This window comes from Podospora pseudopauciseta, assembly GCF_035222475.1.
Source record: "Podospora pseudopauciseta strain CBS 411.78 chromosome 7 map unlocalized CBS411.78m_7, whole genome shotgun sequence".
Classification (NCBI taxonomy): domain Eukaryota; kingdom Fungi; phylum Ascomycota; class Sordariomycetes; order Sordariales; family Podosporaceae; genus Podospora; species Podospora pseudopauciseta.
This window is the reverse complement of record NW_026946667.1, coordinates 1,663,526-1,682,996: the sequence shown is the minus strand read 5'-3', so window position 1 is coordinate 1,682,996 and position 19,471 is coordinate 1,663,526. Positions and strand designations below refer to the sequence as shown.

The 19,471-nt window shown below is 54.1% G+C and overlaps 4 protein-coding genes across 4 annotated transcripts; 2 read left to right on the top strand and 2 right to left on the bottom strand.

Annotated features, from left to right (window-relative positions):
- Positions 1–2,698: 2,698 nt before the first annotated feature.
- Positions 2,699–8,158, bottom strand: PAN1 (actin organization and endocytosis protein). Its single transcript, XM_062915803.1, has 3 exons — positions 6,750–8,158; positions 4,203–6,689; positions 2,699–4,149 (listed from the first exon to the last, which is right to left on the bottom strand). The coding sequence occupies exons 1-3, from the start codon at positions 7,436–7,438 to the stop codon at positions 3,000–3,002; spliced, it is 4,326 nt and encodes a 1,441-aa protein (XP_062761814.1). The 5' UTR covers positions 7,439–8,158; the 3' UTR covers positions 2,699–2,999.
- A 497-nt stretch (positions 8,159–8,655) lies between these two features.
- MET6 (methionine-synthesizing 5-methyltetrahydropteroyltriglutamate--homocysteine methyltransferase) lies at positions 8,656–12,346 on the top strand. The gene is made up of 3 exons (XM_062915802.1): positions 8,656–9,300; positions 9,375–9,576; positions 9,642–12,346. The coding sequence occupies exons 1-3, from the start codon at positions 9,272–9,274 to the stop codon at positions 11,718–11,720; spliced, it is 2,310 nt and encodes a 769-aa protein (XP_062761813.1). The 5' UTR covers positions 8,656–9,271; the 3' UTR covers positions 11,721–12,346.
- A 715-nt stretch (positions 12,347–13,061) lies between these two features.
- QC763_708110 (uncharacterized protein) lies at positions 13,062–17,016 on the top strand. Its single transcript, XM_062915801.1, has 9 exons — positions 13,062–13,580; positions 13,640–13,779; positions 13,846–13,882; positions 13,940–14,284; positions 14,356–14,752; positions 14,806–15,055; positions 15,126–15,458; positions 15,520–16,394; positions 16,459–17,016. Exons 1-9 carry the CDS (start codon positions 13,253–13,255, stop codon positions 16,691–16,693), a joined length of 2,940 nt encoding a protein of 979 aa, XP_062761812.1. The 5' UTR covers positions 13,062–13,252; the 3' UTR covers positions 16,694–17,016.
- A 565-nt stretch (positions 17,017–17,581) lies between these two features.
- On the bottom strand, positions 17,582–19,471 carry QC763_708090 (uncharacterized protein). The gene is made up of 3 exons (XM_062915800.1): positions 19,166–19,471; positions 18,791–19,105; positions 17,582–18,717 (listed from the first exon to the last, which is right to left on the bottom strand). The coding sequence occupies exons 1-3, from the start codon at positions 19,239–19,241 to the stop codon at positions 18,449–18,451; spliced, it is 660 nt and encodes a 219-aa protein (XP_062761811.1). The 5' UTR covers positions 19,242–19,471; the 3' UTR covers positions 17,582–18,448.

The window sequence follows — 19,471 nt, the reverse complement described above, 5'->3', positions numbered from 1 at the left end:
GACGATTCCATCATCCCTGGGCCCATCGTTGCTCCCTCGAGTCTGTGTGCTCGCATGGCTCTCGAGCCTCGTTGACATCCAGGTGACATGTACAAGCCGGCAAACAAAATACTGCTTGATAGCTATCACTGTAGTAGAAAGTCCGAAGGATATCTCCCTCCACCCAAACCGACTGCATAGGCGCGTTTCACACTTTGACGTTTTGCTGCCTGTCCCCCAGACGAGCCGGCGGGCGGTTAAGGTAAGGTATCTGTCCAATGTAGAGTAGAACGAACAGACAGACAGACATCCACTACATCTGCATATTCCCCATCTGCAGCTATACACCTCTTGCAGGTCAAGGGATCCATTTCCATCTCGGCCCATTTTCGCTTGCATCTTCCATCACCCCATATTCTTTGTGTGTATCTGATCTCAAGATCTAGGGATTGAAGGTTGTTATCCCCTCTTTATCATCATCATCATCATCATCATCATAATCATCATCATCGTCATCATCATCATTCCTCGACAGGGCAAGAAAATCCTTCCCGCTCGCTCACCCATCCAACCAATAAACCACTCCCCCTCAAGCTCAACTTTCATGTAAGAAAGCCCATGTGTATGCAGAGACAATCAGCACACAAGCAAAGAAACGAAGTAACGCAATTGGCACCTAACTTCTTGAGCCGCCGCCACCGCACACACCCACACACCCCTTTGCCCAACACTCTCTCCCTTCCCAACCTCCTGGATTTTTTTGATATCTTTACACCAAACGGCTGTCTGCCTTACAAGACACAACTCTCTCTCTCTCGCTTGTGCATGACCTACCTTAACTTTGTTGCTGCAAATCAACGGCTTCAGGACATGATAGGACAACGCCCTACGAATCAACGACCCGATATCCACATTTATCTCAATTTAACCTATCAAAGGGGGGAGTTTGACCGAAAAAAAAACACGAAAAAAAAAAGGGGGGGGGGTTGACTTGCTGGGAGGTTGCCAGCTCACACACACTGAAAGGGGGGGAGGAAAGAGGTCCATGTGAGATGAGGGCAAAGAGACCTAACGAAGGAAGCACGCAAGAAATGCAAGTGACAGGAAACGTCTCTTGGGAAAGAAAAGGTAATTTGTCAGGAGCTTGCCAGCTCACATAAAGGGAGGGGAGGAGGTCCCACCGAGTAATAAGCCTTATAATATGGGAGAGTGTCGAGATATCCACCATAATAGTCTACTGTAATCAACAACCGTGGGTTTCCCATCCATTGGGGATTGGAGAGGTAAACGAGAAGAGCAAAAGGTCTAGACAGAGATATCGCGGAGTATCTTCTGAGCAAGAGAGAAAGTGATTTGCTCAAGGTTTGCCAACTCATGGAACAGAGATCCACCGTTGATGAGCCCCATGATCTAGGTTTATGAAGGAGAGAGAGCCCAAGGTAACTACGGATACCTCTTTCCGACCTTGAGCCAGCAAGAATGCCCTCTGAGGAGAAAGGAGGACAGACTCGTTGCCGAAGGACTTGCCCACTCGCCTGATGACGAGGAGAACTATCCACCAAAATGGACTTCCGCAACCGCCATCAATGAAGTCCCACCCGATGAAGATGAAGCCCATCTATCTCTGGCAGGCAAGCACGCAAAACGGCGAAAAAAGCGGCACGGGTAAACCGAGAACCTCTTCCATTTGCCAGTTCGTATGCCTCAACGAAGAAGATATCCACAGTCCGCCCGCCTCACTATCATGTCCGACGAAGCGTAGCCCTCACGACCGCACCGCACCGCAGCCCATTAATCACAAGTTCCCCCTGATTTACTAGGCGAGAGCCCACTGCGGGAACCAGTTCCCAAGCGCTCAAGAAGCTAGAGACAGGACAATGGTCTTCAGAATCACTGACCAGACACCCAGCAGCCTTGACGTCCGAGAAAGGTCTCTGTATATCATCGTGCTCAGAATCTGCCGGCAACCATGAGGTGAATATCCACCAGTTAGTGAGGCAAACCCTCAGGGTTCGCGCCAGGCAGGTGCGAGGCTCAACTGAGATGGGGGGGCATCCTCCCTTCAGAGACGAAAAAAGGGATCCAAACCGGGATGCCGTTGAAGCAACCAGTCAACCACCACCCCCAAAAGCAACAACCTCGCACAAAGCAGATCTAATGTCTCAACCTCAAACCCCATCTTACTCAAACCTCTAGCACTGCATCCTGTCCGCATGAAACTAACAGCCCCCATGCCTGGTCTCATCCTCCCTGAGCAACAACATACACACCACTTGAACACAAACAAACCATGTCTTTCCTCAGCTGAACAAGCAACCGCCAGCTCGATATACAGATAACTAGCTTCCCTTATCCGTTCTTGAACCATCATCAATTTGACTTACTCCCCAGCCCTTTCCATTTCAACATTCGTAGTTACCCAGCTTCCATTCTTCCCCCCCGTAACCCCATAATTCGGCAACCCATCATCCATCTCAACAAAATTCCGATCGCCCCCCTTTCCCTTGAACCCAACCCAAACCCCCCGGAGCCCCTCGGGAATGAAAGTTAAGGAACCACAAATGTGGCGATAATTTGACATACCATTGTCACATAATTCTGCCTGTTTTGAAAAGGCCTCGACGGTTGCTAAAACTCCAATATAGAAAAACAGTTTTCATTCTCAAAAACCTAAGAAAAAAGCTACCTAACTGACCCAGCATATACTCCTCCCTTCCCCCCCAACCATACCAGAGCTTCACTACACGCCACCCTTTCCACTCTCACCCCCATCCCCACCCATCATGTTGTACACCCCTCAGAAACAAAAAGATGATGGCTGGACCACCACCCTCGCACAACATGCCGGCCGAGTGGTAGCCGCACAACCATCCACAGACACATGCACAAATCCCGATATTAGGTACTCGCCACAACAGTAACCCCAACCTCCCCCCTATACCCCCAGAAACCATTTTCCTTCCAGCCGCAGTAAGCAAAAAAACCTCGGGTGTAACAGCCCTTGTAAGAAACCCCCATCATTAATCCAGCACCCGTCCCGCAACAGCAGCCCCGCTCTTGTCCTTGGTCTGCGTCTTCCTGAGAGCCCTTCCAGCTTGAATCTCCCCCAAGAACGCCGCCGGCCTACCACCCGCAGGAGCAGGAGGCGCAGGCGCTCCTCCCGGCGGCGGAGGAGGAGGAGGGGGAGGGGGAGGCGCGCCACCTGGAGCGGGAGGTGGAGGCGGAGGAGGAGCAGCCGGTGCCCCAGACCCGGGCATCGGGGGAGGAGGTGGCGGCGGAGGCGGCGCACCCATCCCGGGCATGGGCGGAGGCGGGGGTGGTGCCGGGGGGGCTCCCGCAGCAGTAGGGCTAGGGATAGCTGGAGGAGGCGAAGCAACAGGTGAGATCACCGGAGGAGACGCAGCGGCAGACTTGTCGCCCGTAGCCGACAGCGGCCGAGGGGGCGCCATGGTGCCGAACAAGATCGAGGCGAGGTGAGCAGCGCCCTGTCCCGGTCTGTCGTCATCCGAATCCTCGTCGTCGTCCTCCTTGTCGGATCCCCATCCATCATCTTCGGGACGCTTCCTAGAGACCGGGCCGGATGGAGCAGGGGCCGCGGCCGCCTGTGTCATGCGGTGGAAGGGGTTGGTCGAAACATCTGGCTGTGGAGGCGGCGGGGGAGCAACAGGAGCTGGGGGTGCTGGCGGCGCCGGAGTTGTCTCGGCGGCCTGTGCTCTCATTCTGAAATAGGGATTGCGGCTCTCCGTCTCGGCAGGGCTAGAGGTGACAATCTGGGGAGGAGACTGCACGGGAGCCGGCACCGGGGTAGGCGGGGCAGGCTCGAGCTCCTGGCTACCGCCCACTTGGCTGCCGCCCAAGGTAGGTGTCGAGGCCTGAGGGGTAATCTGCTCAGGGCCTTCATCATCGTCGGATGAGCTGTCCTCGACATCTAGAGCCTCAAGCTGCTTGCGAAGCTCTTCTTCCCGCTTGCGGGCGGCTTCAATCTCAGCACGGCGCTGGGCAAGCTTGGCTTCTTGCTCCTTTGCCTCAGCCATCGCTGCCTTTTTCTTGCGCTTCTCCTCTTCCTTCTTGAGCTTGCCTTGGCGGACTTGCTCTTCAAGTGCTTTCAGACGGGCATCGGCCTCGGCACGCTCCTTGGCCAGCTCGTCTTCCTGATCCTTTGCGCGTTCCCTAGAATGGCGTTAGTAAGAATTGTAAACAAACCAATCTGGTTCAACACTTACTCAAGTTCCCGAGTCTGACGCTCCTGCTCGCCACGCTCGCGCTCAAGACGTCCCTCCTCCGCCTTCCTCGCTGCGGCCTCCTCCTCGGCCCGCCTGTCCTCAACCTTGGGGGTCTTTCGGCTAGGGGGTGGAGGTGGCTTCTTGCCCTCTGGCTTTGGAACAGCAGCTTGGGCGGCTGGCGCGGGGGCCCCAGTCTCCTCAGCAATTCTTGCTTGTCTCTCAGCCTCGCGACGGGCATCTTCCTCCTCGGCCTGTCGCAGTTTGGCGGCTCGCTCAGCCCGCTCACGCTCCATCCGCTGGGCCGCAGTCTCGCCGGGCTTGGTGGGAGCCTTAATGCCCAAGGCAGCGAGACGCTCCGCCATGCGCTGCTCGGCCTGCTGCTTGATAAAAGCGGCCCGCTCCTCCGGAGTCTTGTAGGAAGAGTACGAGCCACCGCCTGCAGCTGGGGCACTTGGAGTCGATGTGCGAGAGACTGCAGGGCTCACAGAGCGAGCAGATGGTGGTGCCTCAGCTCTGGTGGGTTCCTGGGTAGGTTGACGCCCGCCCTGGCGGTCCTGTGATCTGATGCGAGCAGCACGGCTAGATCGCTGGAGGTCGTAGATGAAATCCCTGACCTCATCCTCCACACCCAGACCATCTTCCCAGCGACGCTTCTCATGCTCGGTAGTAGAATCTTGAGCACCCTCTTTCATATTGTCCTCAATGCCCTTGGCAAACTCGCGAACGCTGTCTTCCACATCACGGACCATCCGCTCATTGTTCTCCTTCTCGGTTCGGATCTTGATGCTTTCCTCCTCGAGTCGCTTGGGGGCGTCCAGATCGTCGTTGCTGACTTCGATCTTCTTTCCTGTAAGGGCTGCAGTGCGCTGCTGCATCATAGCCTTGGCCCGAGCCTTGAGCCTGTCAGATTCGGTGACGGTACCGCCCGGACCAGTGCCAATGATGGCCGCAGCGCTGGATGGGTGAGCCTTGGCATCCCTGAGGCGGAACAGTTCCAGCCTAGCATCAGCAATCGCCTTCTCAGTTTTCCTAACCTGGGACGCCAGATCTGGGATCTTGTCAGTCAGGTTTTGCAGCTGGCGCTTCAATGCTCTCCTCTCAGCATCTGAGTCAGCGCTGATGAGAGAAGCGTCTGGGTGGTTATCGATATCCTCCTGAATTCTCCTGATGCGCCTGTAAAGCTCGTCAGCTTCGCGGCGGTCACGCCTGTCAAGAATGTCATCCTCCTCCGCATGCTTCTCGTCAGCAAAATCCATAGCATCGAGCAAGACTTGCTTCTCCTTGATTTTCTTGCGGAGCTGCTCAATACTGAGCTCCTCACTAGAGTTGACGGAAGCTGGCGACTCTGGACGAGGCGAGTTGTTGCCAACCCTACGTCGGGCGCTCGAACGATAGCCCACCTCTTCGTCGTTGTTCTTGAAGACCGTGGCATCCTTGCGGTTGCCAAAGCCAGCTCCGGCTCCCTTAAAGGAGTGGCCTTTGAGGTAACTGACACCGGTCTTCTGAGGTAGCAAGGCGGCGCCAGAATTTTTGCGATACTCGGATTCCTGGTGAAGCATGTTCTTTACCATACCAATGGACTGGTTGAAGTTCCTGGTTGATGGAGGAACAAGCTCGGGAGGCAACTGGTTGGGAACAGGATACCCGTTCAGTTTGCGATAAATCAAGTGCATCGCCACGGCAAATTCATCCATATCGAGGCGGCCCTTGTTTCCATTATCTGCCAGTGTCCACACACGTTCGAGATCGGGCTTCTCCAAACCACTCTGGCCCAAGATTTCAATCGCTTGATCACCAGAGATGTAGCCCTTGTGAAGGCCGTCCCAGGCACGGAAAAGACTATCGTATCTGGTCTTCTCGTCTTTGGTGATAGCCCAGGGAATGACCGCGTTTCCTTGCAGACCGGCGGTGGTATATGTCTGCTGCTCACGGCCTTGCTGAGGCATCATGCGAGCCTGGAGGGCGTCAATGAGAGGGAGACCCGTTGCTGGCGTATTCACAAGACCCCACTGGCCAGGAATACCAGTAGGCTGAGCATTCAGAGGCGCAACCATCCCGCCCGGACCAGCGTTCGGGGTCAATGACGAACCAAAACCGGTGGGCATTGGAGGCATGGGCGGCCGGGGACCAGTATAACCTGTCGACTGGGGCATCCCCGTTGGCTGAGCACCCAAAAATCCGGTTTGTTGACTAGGAAATCCCGTCATTTGCGCCTGGAGAAGTTGAGAGTTCGATGGCTGCGGCTGAGGGTGCTGGATAACAGGAGGAGTGGCGGTGTTCTGCCTGATTCCCAAATCAGAGGCATTGGCAGCCTCCTCTGCAACGCTGAAGTTGATGATATCTACCATACTTGACACCTCATTCTTGATGTTCTCAGGAAGGTGTTCGGGGAGAGTCTTTCCGGTAAGCTTGAGATTGCAGAGATACATGGCGAGAGCAAATTCGGGGAAATGCAACTGTCCCGATCTCGTGGTATCAGCCAACGTCCTAAGTCAAGCTGTCAGTATTGGTTTGATACGTATATGCGCCAGCAAGCACCAGACTCACCAAATATGAGACAGGGAGTCTCCATCCAGCCTTGAACGCAAGAGAAGATCCCTGGCCTTCTCGCCAGTCATGGTGGTCTGTCCATCCCCCACAGCAGACTTAAACAGCGTCTCAAACTTGGCTTGGTCTTGTGCGGTGATGAATGAGAGGCGGATGTTGGGAATCTTGTTGGTCTTTCTCGGAGCACTGGCTGTCGATTTCGAGCCTCCAGCAGTCTGGAAGGAGGCAGCCATCTCGTGGAAGCCGGTCGGCTGGGGCTTCATGGGGGGAGCAGGGGGGGCCAAAGCCGAAGCAGGAGGCTGCTGGCTCGGGGTGGCGCCGAAAGGGCTCGATGTCTGTTGTGGTTGTTGCTGGAACTGCTGCTGTTGCTGTTGAAACTGTTGCTGGAACTGCTGAGGCATAGCCGGCATAGGGGGTGCCGCTGCTCCAACATTTTGCTGGGGAGCTTGACCAAAGCCTGTGAACTGAGGCTGAAGTTGGCCGGTAGGTTGAGGGGCCTGCAGGCCTGGATATCCAGTGTACTGTTGCTGCAGGGCCGGCTGTTGACCGAAGCCAGTCGGTTGAGGAGCAAATGGACCTGGCTGCTGCAGTTGTGGTTGACCAGCTCCTGCGCCAAACTGATTGCCATACTGCGGTTGCCCTGGGCGTTGGCTGTTCCCGCCCAGGAACGAATTGGGATTCGAGTACATGATGTCGTCGAGCGATGACCGCGTCGGTTCGATCGGGAGCGGCTACGGGAACGGAGACGACGACGGCGACAAGGTTGACGATGAGACTGCGGAATTACGACAGATGGAAAAGGGGCAACACGGTAATCGCAGGGCAAAACAACAGGCCGTCGCCAGTTGGCTGCGATTATTGCAAAGAGAGAGAGAGAGAGAGAGAGACAGATATGTATCAAGGAAAGATCAATCAATCAAAAGCAGTAATTAATGAGATTAGCTCTGTGAAATGAGCAAGCGGAGCTGCCAATGGAGGTTTGGCACTTGACAAGTTCCAGTTGGGATGATGACGATGAGCCAAAGCCTTGCACTGTGCAAGCCACGCGCGTCGAAAGTCGCTCGAACGACCAAGCTCCATCATGAGTGTGGCTGAGTTCATCATACCAAAGTAATTAGCTCTGATAGATACATAATACCGAGGTGATGCATATCCACCAATGCGGTATGCGCATATCGGGTTCAAACTGTTATCAACAAGAAAACCGGCGGAGACATTTTTCTCATTCCGTACTTTCGGTGCATTTTTGGCTTTTCAACGCTCTGACCAGCCTGAGGCACCCCTCACCTCACACCTGCAGCATTGAAATTGTGGAGGGGCGGGGGTCAACCTGGCTTTTTGAGCTGCTTACTCCGGCCCCGCATCTGTCACTGAACCGGGATCGACTCTTGTCTTGCTGTTGAACAACTCACTCGCCTCCGATTGTCTAGGATAGTATTGTTGGCCGGTGTCATTCTCGACGTGAAAGACTGGAGGAATGCCATCCCTTTGAAGAGCCCAGGGCAGGGGCGTCCGAGGGGACGGAACGGTGGGTTATGTACCTCTCCAACACAAAGGTTGTACTCCGTACCTACTTTATTTTTTTTTCTCTGCCCCTCACTAAAACACCCCGCGACCCGGAGCGTTGTCGGTGACAATACATCGGTCTAGTCTGCATATGGCCACTCTGCTGGAGCCCGGTTCGCGGAGCGTCAAAGATTGACTGGCTGGGAGAAAAACCCGGTCGACTCGGGCCTTGGGTCACATCATTTGCACCATCGATAGCGTTCACTTGTAAACGGGGGTCCCAAGCAGGGTACTCCAGGTCACACAGAAACGGAGTGTACCTGAGCTCCAGCTTACCGTGTGGTGGTGTCGATCCGTCACTCAGTGACCTGAAGCTGTCTGTCCCGTGGTGACGACTACTCCGAACCTACCTAACAGCAAAGCCCCGAAGACCCCGAATTGTTGATTGAAGCTTTCCATCCTCCGTCTTTGCTGCCCCACCATTAGTGAGCCCCGAGACCTGAGTGCCGAACCTCCCAATGCCCAATCCCCATGCAAGCAAGCTCTCTATGGGAGCTCTCGATAGCTAGTTTAGAACCTGAGCTGCGATGCCAATGCTGCAAGAAACGGTAGGGGCAGAAGAACCTGAGACATGGACCTCATCACTTTGATGTCTCCAGTCCATCCAGTCCATCCAAAGGCGGTCGGGCTCCGAACAAGCGGTGGGAACCCCCACCGATTACGGCCCCGTTGACACTGCCAGTCACTCCAGTGCTGAGGCTGGCCCCTGCCCGAGTAACTCAAAATTGCCCCCCCTCCTGCAGGCCGACTCGTTCGGTTCCATTCCCCTCTGGGCACTACTTATTTCTTTCTTCCCCCGCTCAAGTCAACCCTTCTTTCTCTCCTTCTCTCCTCATCCCACTTTTCACACTCCCTCTTTGCGTCTGTCACTCCAGCCAGGCTCAAGGAACAGGTCACTGTGAACCAACAACACCATCTCCCTCTTCAAATCCCAGATACACCTCACAGCCATCAATATGGTTCAATCATCCGTGCTGGGTTTCCCGTAAGCTTCAATTGCTCCTTCCTCTGACGGCTTTGGGCACTGATAAGGTTGCTAACTCGATATCTTTCCTACAGCCGTATGGGCGTCCTTCGTGACCTCAAGAAGGCCAACGAGGCTTACTGGGCCGACAAGATCTCCCAGGAGGCTCTCCTCGAGGAGGGCAAGAGACTCCGTCTCGCCCACTGGAAGATCCAGAAGGATGCCGGTGTAGACATCATCCCCTCCAACGACTTCGCTCACTACGACCACGTCCTTGACCACATCCAGTTCTTCAATGTAAGCTTCTCTCTCTCGGTCAATTGCTCTCGGGCTTGTTTGCTGACCCACCTCTCCCACAACAGGCTGTTCCCGAACGCTACACCAAGCAGAAGCTCTCCCCTCTCGATGAGTACTTCGCCATGGGCCGTGGCCACCAGAAGGGCGGTGTCGATGTCCCCGCCCTCGAGATGGTCAAGTGGTTTGACTCCAACTACCACTACGTCAAGCCTACCCTCCAGGACAACCAGACCTTCTCCCTTGCCGAGAACCCCAAGCCCGTCCGCGAGTTCCTCGAGGCCAAGGAGGCTGGCATTATCACCAGACCCGTCCTTGTCGGCCCCGTCTCTTTCCTTGCCCTCGGCAAGGCTGACCGTGGCTCTTCCGTCAACCCCATCTCTCTCCTTGACAAGCTCGTCCCCGTCTACGTCGAGCTCCTGAAGGCCCTCAAGGCCGCCGGTGCCGAGACCGTCCAGATTGACGAGCCCACCCTCGTCTTCGATCTCGCCCCCGAGGTCAAGGCTGCTTTCAAGCCCGCCTATGAGGCTTTCGCCGCTGCTGGTGATGCCATCCCCTCCCTCGTCGTTGCCACCTACTTCGGTGACATCGTCCACAACTTTGACGTCCTCCCCGCTTTCTCTGCCGCCAAGGGTATCCACGTCGACCTTGTCCGCAACCCCGAGCAGCTCGAGCCTGTGATCAAGCAGCTCGGCCCCTCTCAGATCCTCTCTGCCGGTGTCGTTGACGGCAGAAACATCTGGAAGAACGACTTCGCCAAGTCGCTCGACCTCCTCCAGACCGCCATCAAGGCCCTCGGCGAGGACCGTGTCATCGTTGCCACCTCTAGCTCTCTCCTCCACACCCCCCACACCCTCGCCAGCGAGAAGAAGCTCCCCACTGATGTCTATGAGTGGTTCTCTTTCGCTTCCGAGAAGGTCAAGGAGGTTGCCATCCTTGCCAAGGCTGTCACCAACCCCGAGGCTGTCCGCGCTGAGCTCGATGCCAACGCCGCCGCCATCAAGGCTCGTGCCGAGTCCACCCGCACCAATGACCCCAAGGTCAAGGAGCGCCAGGCTGCCGTCACTCCTGAGCAGCACAACCGCAAGTCCGGTTTCGACACCCGCTATGCTCAGCAGAAGAAGCACCTCAGCCTTCCCCTCTTCCCCACCACCACCATTGGTTCCTTCCCCCAGACCAGCGAGATTCGCGTCCAGCGCAACAAGTTCACCAAGGGTGAGATCTCCGCCGAGGAGTACGACAACTTCATCAAGAAGGAGATCGACCTCGCCGTCTCCATCCAGGACGAGCTTGACCTCGATGTCTACGTCCACGGTGAGCCCGAGCGCAACGACATGGTCCAGTACTTCGGTGAGCGCCTCAACGGCTACGTCTTCACCACCCACGCCTGGGTCCAGTCTTATGGCTCTCGTTGCGTCCGTCCCCCTATCATCGTTGGTGACATCTCTCGCCCCGCTCCCATGACCGTCAAGGAGTCCAAGTATGCCGCCTCCATCTCCAAGAAGCCCATGAAGGGCATGCTTACTGGCCCCGTCACCTGCTTGCGGTGGTCTTTCCCCCGTGTCGATGTCCACCAGTCCGTCCAGTGCCAGCAGCTTGCTCTGGCCCTCCGTGACGAGGTCGTCGATCTCGAGGCCAACGGCATCTACGTCATCCAGGTCGATGAGCCTGCCCTCCGTGAGGGTCTTCCCCTCCGCAAGGGCTCTGAGCGTGACGCCTACCTCGAGTGGGCCGTCAACAGCTTCAAGCTCGCCACCGCCGGTGTTGAGGACTCTACCCAGATCCACTCTCACTTCTGCTACTCCGAGTTCCAGGACTTCTTCCACGCCATCGCTGCCCTCGATGCCGATGTCCTCTCCATTGAGAACTCCAAGTCGGATGCCAAGCTCCTCAAGGTCTTCATTGACGAGGCCTACCCCCGCCACATCGGCCCCGGTGTCTACGACATCCACTCCCCCCGTGTTCCCGCCGAGGAGGAGTTCAAGCAGCGCATTGAGGAGATGCTCGAGTTCCTCCGCCCCGAGCAGCTCTGGATCAACCCCGACTGCGGTCTCAAGACCCGCAAGTGGGACGAGGTCAAGGGTGCCCTCACCCACATGGTCAACGCTGCCAAGTACTTCCGTGAGAAGTACGCCAACAAGGCTTAAACGCCTACCTAATATTTTTCATGTGCACGCCATCGCTTTGATGGTGTAATATGCTTTTTTCCGGATTTTTTTCAACAGCATTAGCATTTTGGGGGTCTCTAACGGGTTCAAAAAAAGATTTGGGTGATGATTAGATGATACCTCAATGGAAAAGCGCCATTCTCAACAAGGCGTTTTTGTGGGCAAGGGGAAAATCCGGATGGGTTGATTCAACAGCATATAGCATACATTACTGGTGAGGGGTGGAACGGGTTTCGCCATTCTCAACACGGCGTTTTTTTTTTTTTTGTTATGGGTGAAAGAAAAAAAGAGGAGATTCATTGGGTTCGGTGTTGGGTGGGTTTTGTTTCTTTCGGGAAAGAAAGAAGAATGGGAGAAGAGGAGAAGAGAGGGGCCTGGGAGCATCGCCATCTTCAACAAGATGTGTGTTCATTTGCTCATGGCCTATTTTACGGTCTGCCTTCACCAAGCAGTGCGCGTGTGAAGGGGTAACAGGAAGCTTCTTCTGGAATTTTTATTCGAGATACCATGGAGTCGTCAAATAAAGAAGAGTCTGCCTTTTTTGGTAGATGTACAGTACTTGGCTGTTCCACTTGATGATGTTGAATGTGATGTGATATGTTTCAGCTGTTTTTTTCTCATGTTGTAAGAGGAGACTGATATATCTGGTTGGTTCTATCTAGTAAGTTTCGCATCTACTTTGACGTATGGGAGTCGATTTTTAACTTGAGAAACCATTTGGCAGAACACAGCCCAGGACCAACCCTCTCATTACTACATTCGTCCTCTATGTACCTCTCTACTGAATAGGATGGGATCGGATCCTCGAGTGCCGTCGCCATCACGGGTCCGCCCGAGTAGCAAGAATCAAGAACCGTATTGACGATGGCCCCTTTGTCGGCAATCTGCTTCAGAAGATATGCGATCTCGATGTCCCTGACGTAGCCGAAGAGGTCATTGATCTTTTTGGTATCATACTTGTTGACGCCAATCAACAAGTCGGTCGGTCTTGATCTTCTCCAATATATGACGGCAGTGGATCAACGTGCAGAGCGGTGCGGTCCGCTTATAGGACAGCTGCATGGGAATGGAGGCTTTAGTGGTGGTGATAAGTGTGGATGGCTAGCTGTGGAAGTGACGAGGTGAAGGTGGCTAGCTGAGGTTGTCAGTTGTCCCAGTTATTCTCCGCACTCCTAGGTCTAGAACTCCCGCCTTGGCGTTGTTCTCGCCCATGAAGCCTTTTGACTCGTCCCGCGCTTGCCTGGATGGAAAATCAGACCTTGGAAAGAGAATATCGCAGCTGCAGGTGTGCGGATCCATCAGTCGATTGGCAAGTATGCTTCCATGAGAAAAGTCGGGTTGACGTGAACGGCCCAGGTGCCGAGTGGCAGCATGCTGAACAACGCTGGTATAAGAAGAGGCACCATTTCCAGCCAGCTCAAGACCAGAATCTTACACATTCCTTTCTGTCCTGGACCTTACTTCACAGCATCCATCCTACCTGATCATCCATCATCACACAGCCCTTGACCATGGCGGACGACGACAACATAACCCAGCATGCTTTGGTCAGTTCCTGGTTCTTGGGCCCCAGGGCCGAGAATTTTCAGGTCCTTCACGATCTCTTTGGCACCGTCCTCAACCATCAAGCCCAGGCCAGAAAGACGCTCTATGCCGGAGACCCCGAGTTCATCACCGAAGGGATGAAGGAACTGGAAGACTACCAAAACAGCATCAAGACTTTGACATCTGATGTCGATAAACTTTCCCTCGAGTTGGCCGCAAAGTCGGTGCCGTTTTGGTCTCCCAGATACAATGCTCATATGAATATGGATGTTGCCCTTTCCAGCATTGTTGGCTGTATGTGGATAGACTTGTTATTCTCTCTGTTGACCGAGGTGACTACTGATAATATACAGACATGACGGCCATGATGTACAATCCCAACAATGTGGCCACTGAGGCTAGCCCACACACGACCAAGCTGGAGAGAGAGGTCGGACAGGAGCTTGCAAGAATGTTGGGATATGGAACAGATTCCTGGGGCCACATCACCTGTGTGAGTTATATCTAGAACCGTGCTACACTGTATTTCCGTGAATTACTGACGCCTTGTTGTCTTCAGGATGGATCCGTCGCTAACCTTGAGGCTATCTGGGCGAGTATGAATGTCCCTGTTCCCTGAATTTACAGGGAAGGTGCCTAACAGTCTCCTCTAGTCCGCAACCTCAAGTTTTATCCCTTCTCTCTCAAACGAGCGATTGAAGAAGGATCCCTGAATTTTCTTGCTGGTGAGTTCGAAGTCAAAACCAGCACAGGGGACGCCAAGCTATTCACAGAGTTGTCCACCTGGGAGCTGCTGAATCTCAAGCCCTCCACCATCCTCGAGATACCGTCAACTCTGGCTGAGCAGTACTCCATCTCTTCAACTTTTTTGCAGGCTGCTCTCAAACCCTACCTCATTCAGACCACCGGAAAGAGCGTGATTGAGCAAAAGTATGGGTTTGAACCTGGGAAGTTCTTGATCAGTGCTACCAAGCATTATTCCTGGCCCAAGGGCGGAGGTGAGTTTCTCTTGTCCTTTGAGAACGACGCTGGTCTCTTTTCCTTCTAACACTGGCCGTTGCACATGTAGCCATCTCTGGTATTGGCTCGATCAACTTTATCGACGTCGATGTAGACGAAGAGGCTCGCATGGACACCAACGACCTTCGAAAGCGCCTGAAGGAATGTGTAGACGCCAAGATCCCAATCTATGGCGTGGTAGCCATCATCGGCTCTACTGAGCACGGTGCCTGCGACCCCGTGGCTGAGATTGTCAAGATTCGTGACGAGTTTGAAAGGGACGAAGGCGTCTCGTTCGCCATTCACTGCGATGCCGCCTGGGGAGGCTATTTTGCTGCCACGCTCAGGGAGCGGGGGGATCAAGACGGTTTCCTTCCGTATGTACCCGCTATGCCCTTGCAGCCATATACTATGAAGCAGCTTCGGAACCTCCACCACGCCGAGAGCATCACTATCGACCCGCACAAGTGAGTGTTTCCCCGCCTATGTCGATTTCAGAGTTTCTGACACGATGGGAAAGGTCTGGTTACATCAATTATCCCGCGGGCGGGCTCTGCTACCGTGACCAGCGTATGAGATACCTCGTTACCTGGACCAGCCCTATTGTTTTCCATCAAGGTGATGCTTTGGAAAGCATGGGTGTTTACGGTGTGGAGGGCAGTAAGCCAGGCGCAGCAGCGACTGCTGCATGGTTGACGCACAAAACGATAGGTCTGCACAATGACGGTTATGGCAGATTACTGGGTGAGGCTGTTTTCTCCTGCACAAAGGTACGTTCAGAACACTCCCTCCAGCTTGAAGTTGCTGGTCGCCGGGGTCTCTAATCAGATATGGGATTAGCTGTACTGTTATTGGGCCACCATGGCCCCGTCCCCAGAATCTGAATCCGGCGCAGATGAGACACAGGGGGAACCTGACCCCGAACATGAGTCACTCAAGAAATCCCTCGTCGTTGTTCCTCTCATTCGTCTTCCGGCGGAGAAGGCAGGCGAGTCACTGGAGGCTATTGAAGCCCAGAAGGAGCTGATCAGAAACAAGATCTTGAACCGGACCAACGAAGAGCTTTTCGAGGACAAGAAGACATGGAAGCTTTTGTGTGAGCTGGCTGGTGACCTCATGATCAATGCGTTTGCGTGCAACTTCAAGATTGGGGACGACATCAACCAGGATGTGGTAAGTTTACTGTCGCTCTCCACATACAGCGAATGGTGGACTAACGGTTCATGATATGAAGGGAGAAGCGAACTATCTCAACCAGTGGATCTTCTCACAGCTTTCCGTCTCATCCGACAAGGATGTTGTGGCAGCGCGCCCCCTATTCCTGACCTCATCTGTATTCGGTGAAGAGGCTTATGGCAGATGCCTTCGTACTTTCAAGACCCGCCTGGGACTCGACGACGGTATCAACTTGGCCCGGGGCGACCTTCGATTCCTCGTCAATGTCACAATGAGCCCCTGGCCCACGAGTCCAGACTTTATGAAGACTATAGTCAAGGACTTCAAGGCAGTCGCGCTCGAAGGGATCAAACGCTGCATCAAGCGTAACAAGCTCAGTCCTGATGTTCATGGCTTCGTCATTCAGGGCGTGGATGAGATCTACCTCACGCATATCCCCATGTTCAACATGGCCAACCACCGCTGGCAACTGGTCATCACGGGCGATCTCCCCCCGGATGTGGTGGAGTACTACAAGAAGCTTCGCACCGAGAACCCAGGTGTGGTTTACACACTTGCCAACATGGAGAAAGAGACTCTGGAGAACCTGCTCAAACCAGGCAGCAGCACCAAGTGGCGCCTGGACGTGGGGATACCCCCGCCGGGCGCACCGCCGCTCAAGGACAACATCGAGCTAAGCAACATCAGGGTCATAGTCAAGGAGTCCATGTCTTACGCCGCCTTGGAGACGACATACCCAGACAGGATGCCGTTCTACCTGTACGGTAACAAGAACGAGGTGCACCTCGATCACCTGCTGAAAGCCTCTCCCAACGCCCAGATCAGCCACGAACGGGTGACTCTTGACCTGGAGTCCGGTCTGAGCGACGAGCAATTAAGGAAGGGGGTAGTTGCCGTGTTGGACGATGTGTTTGAGAACAGCATCCAGCCTTTGTAAGTCTACCTTGGTCCCTCCTTTCGGAAAACAAATGCTGGCAGAAGTCTAACTACTCCACAGGCCCCTTGATAATGACACCAACCGCGTCCTCCTCGAATCGGCAGGCCTTTCCCTCACAAAGGGTGCTGTTCATAGCATGTCTGTATACGAGACGTATGAGCAGTACAAGAATGGTTCGGCGCCCATCACTACGGGCAAGGTTACAATCGGGGAGACTACTTTTGCCAACTGGCCTGCTGTTAACATGGACCCTGCGGATGAGGAGAAGGAGGAGGAACACAAACACAAGCACTGATTATCGCGCGGCTGATGGCCGTGAATGATTGAGGGACAAACCAGATTGCATTCTGTACAGAGCTTTGATAATCGCTGTGATGACATGTTCAGGTTGAGATGCTGAGAATGGATCAGTGGAGTTGATGGGCCAACAGCGCTTCATTTTTCAGGGGGTTCAGGGGTATTTTCGAGAGACTGTCAAAACCCTAACCCTGTACCTCTTTCCGCCCCTGAAGAACAAGAGATGATGAATGAGGTAGATCTTGGCAACTGACGACCTGTCCAGTCTGCAAGATAGCTGGCACCTAATCGATCATGAGAGTGAAATATATAATAACTGATATCCAACCACCCCATTCAGTCTCAGGTTCGCTTTCCCTATCTTTGCCTATATTGACCTCGGACTCCGCGCTTCGGTAGCGCCCTGCTCCTCCCAAACAGGATGGGGTTCCGCTGATGGAAAAGACTCTTACCGTTGAAAGTTGTTGGACGAGAGAAAAACGGCTCAATTGTTTTGACATGAAGTGCCTACTACTCTAAGCACCGGAATGAACATAGAGAACAACCCAAAACCAGCCCGCCTACCCTACCCTTCCTCACCTCCGGGTCGTCTGTGTTAGCCGTATCCTCCTCCCCCATTGCCCCGCCTCCTCCCTCTCGTTCATCCAGCTCATCACCGCGGCCATCCCGAATGCCATCCTCAACCTCTCTCAAACCCTTCAAACAAAATGCAGCGCCCTCTGCACCGCCTACCATCGTCACGAACAGTCTAGTAAAAGCTCTCTGCCACATCAAACGTAAAAAGGATCAGACAACAGTCCACACCGCTGCCAACCGCATGCCGAAACCCAGCCAGCTGACAGGCATAATTCAGTCAACACTTGAGACAAGATAGAGAACCAAGACGCAACATTAGAAAGTAATTGTATTGTGTATCCTCTCCTCGCAGAGAAAGAGTCAAGAAAAAAAGGGGTATCTCGATGAACCTAGTACCTACCTGATAAGAAAATCTATAACTACCCATGACTAGCGCCTTCAGTTGTATCCCTAGACTCGCTGTAATCCGCCATGTTGCGCGTGATTCCCACCTCTGACTGTCGAAAGCCACCATGAACCTGCTGTTCTCCCTTCCGTGCTGTGTTATAAATGTAGCGTTGAAGCATAATGACCAAATCCAAACGCCCATTTCCCGTCCTTTTCTAATTAGCAAACGCCTGTCCCGTTCATTCCTTGCAGTTCTTCTGATCCCTGGAAACACCAGGCAGCTTTTGCTCTTCCCAACTATCGACCATGTCCCCGGTGGGTCTGTGTCCTTTTTCTTAGGGAGGATTTGCCCCATTGTTATGGGATCAAGTTCCTGCGATCCGGACAGCAGTATTGTCGAGGAACACACAGACGATTCCGAACTCGAACAGCTGCTTTCGGGTGGTCCCTCTCCAAGGCCGTCCACATCCTAGAGAATCTCCTCATACTGATCATCTTTCTTGGGGGGCTGCTGGTGATCGTGCTTTTTGTCCTTGGGTAGACTCTTTTCCTCGACGCCTCCATGACCAGCCGGCTCCATATTCCTCTTCCGACTCTCCTCAGCCACTAGCAACCACTCCTCATTTCTCCTCACCTCTTCCATCTCGGCCCTCCTGGCCTCTTCCTCCAACTGTGCCAGGTAAACGTCAAATTTCTTTTCAACTTCCTTCGTAGCGGCAGCAACCTTGTCACCAATATCCTTTGCAATATCAACCACCTTTGTGACTGCGTCACTGCTGAGGAAATCCTCCTAATAGATCCCCATCTTCTTTGCCCAGCCACCCGCTACAGCGTCGACTCTAGCTCCGACTCCAGCAGCAGCCGTGGCAGCCTTTTGTTGCGATGATGGTGATTGCTGATTACTTGGAGGATTACCAATGTAAATGCGGTACGGGAAGGGGTTGACGTTGGACTCGGTGATGGGAGGGATGTGGTCCATGTGGCCGGTCACACAGGTCATGATCTTGAAGACGGTAGAGCGGAGCGTGGTTTCGGTTGCTTTCCGGACCTTAGCACGGTCTATATTTCGAAGAGGGTGAGTTAGTGTTCGGTGATACAAAATGGACAAAAAGTAAAGGTCAAATCAACATACCACTCTCCGTCTTGGGTTCAGCGACGGTAATTTTGATGGTCCACCTCTCCCAGCAGAGCTCATCGCCGGCCCCGAACCAGGTCCCCTTACGACGCTTCTTCTCAAAGAACTGAACAGTGATCTGACCGCGGCCACCTCCTCCTGATGGGCGCTCAGCGTCTAGTTGTCGTGCGAGTGATGTTGCGCGCTGGTCGATCAGCGTCTCGATTGCGGAGTCGGGAACGTAGGCGAGGTCGATCCCGAGACAGTCGCGTGTGGCTGTGGCAGCCTGGATGGACTGGAAGAAACGCATAAAGAATATGGTGTGCAGAATACCTGTAGAGCAGGACAATCAGAGGATGAGAGGGGCAGACAGGGGTGAATAGGGAAGCCTACCGCGAACAACATCCCGCACCGTGTTAGGGTCGGCGAATGCTTCGAGCAGAAACTCGGGCGGGCCCTCCGCGTTCATGGTTGCTGATATTTGCTGATATGACTGATGCTGATAGTGAAAAGGTGGTGATGTTATCCAGACAGTTGTGGTGGTGGTGGTGGTGGTGGTGGTTGTGGTGTCATTGGGCGAGGGAGTGGAGGGGTAGCAAAAGTAACATTTTAAACGATAGCGGACAACGCTACGGGTGAGGGGCAGGGGCAGTCCGTGGCGAGCAAACTGTGACGTTGGCCATCAGCGAAACGGAAGCG

Excerpts from the sequence above, each read along its gene's own strand:
- MET6 (XM_062915802.1), top strand. The coding sequence starts at position 9,272 with ATGGTTCAATCATCCGTGCTGGGTTTCCC. Across the intron at positions 9,301-9,374 it reads TCATCCGTGCTGGGTTTCCC|CCGTATGGGCGTCCTTCGTG; the intron begins GTAAGCTTCAAT and ends TCTTTCCTACAG. Across the intron at positions 9,577-9,641 it reads ACCACATCCAGTTCTTCAAT|GCTGTTCCCGAACGCTACAC; the intron begins GTAAGCTTCTCT and ends CTCCCACAACAG.
- QC763_708090 (XM_062915800.1), bottom strand. The coding sequence starts at position 19,241 with ATGAACGCGGAGGGCCCGCCCGAGTTTCTGCTCGAAGCATTCGCCGAC. Across the intron at positions 19,106-19,165 it reads GGTGCGGGATGTTGTTCGCG|GTATTCTGCACACCATATTC; the intron begins GTAGGCTTCCCT and ends CCTGCTCTACAG. Across the intron at positions 18,718-18,790 it reads TGAACCCAAGACGGAGAGTG|ACCGTGCTAAGGTCCGGAAA; the intron begins GTATGTTGATTT and ends TTCGAAATATAG.
- QC763_708110 (XM_062915801.1), top strand. The coding sequence starts at position 13,253 with ATGGCGGACGACGACAACATAACCCAGCATGCTTTGGTCAGTTCCTGG. Across the intron at positions 13,581-13,639 it reads CCTTTCCAGCATTGTTGGCT|ACATGACGGCCATGATGTAC; the intron begins GTATGTGGATAG and ends GATAATATACAG. Across the intron at positions 14,285-14,355 it reads TTCCTGGCCCAAGGGCGGAG|CCATCTCTGGTATTGGCTCG; the intron begins GTGAGTTTCTCT and ends TTGCACATGTAG.
- PAN1 (XM_062915803.1), bottom strand. The coding sequence starts at position 7,438 with ATGTACTCGAATCCCAATTCGTTCCTGGGCGGGAACAGCCAACGCCCA. Across the intron at positions 6,690-6,749 it reads GACTCCCTGTCTCATATTTG|GACGTTGGCTGATACCACGA; the intron begins GTGAGTCTGGTG and ends AGCTTGACTTAG. Across the intron at positions 4,150-4,202 it reads CGTCAGACTCGGGAACTTGA|GGAACGCGCAAAGGATCAGG; the intron begins GTAAGTGTTGAA and ends ACGCCATTCTAG.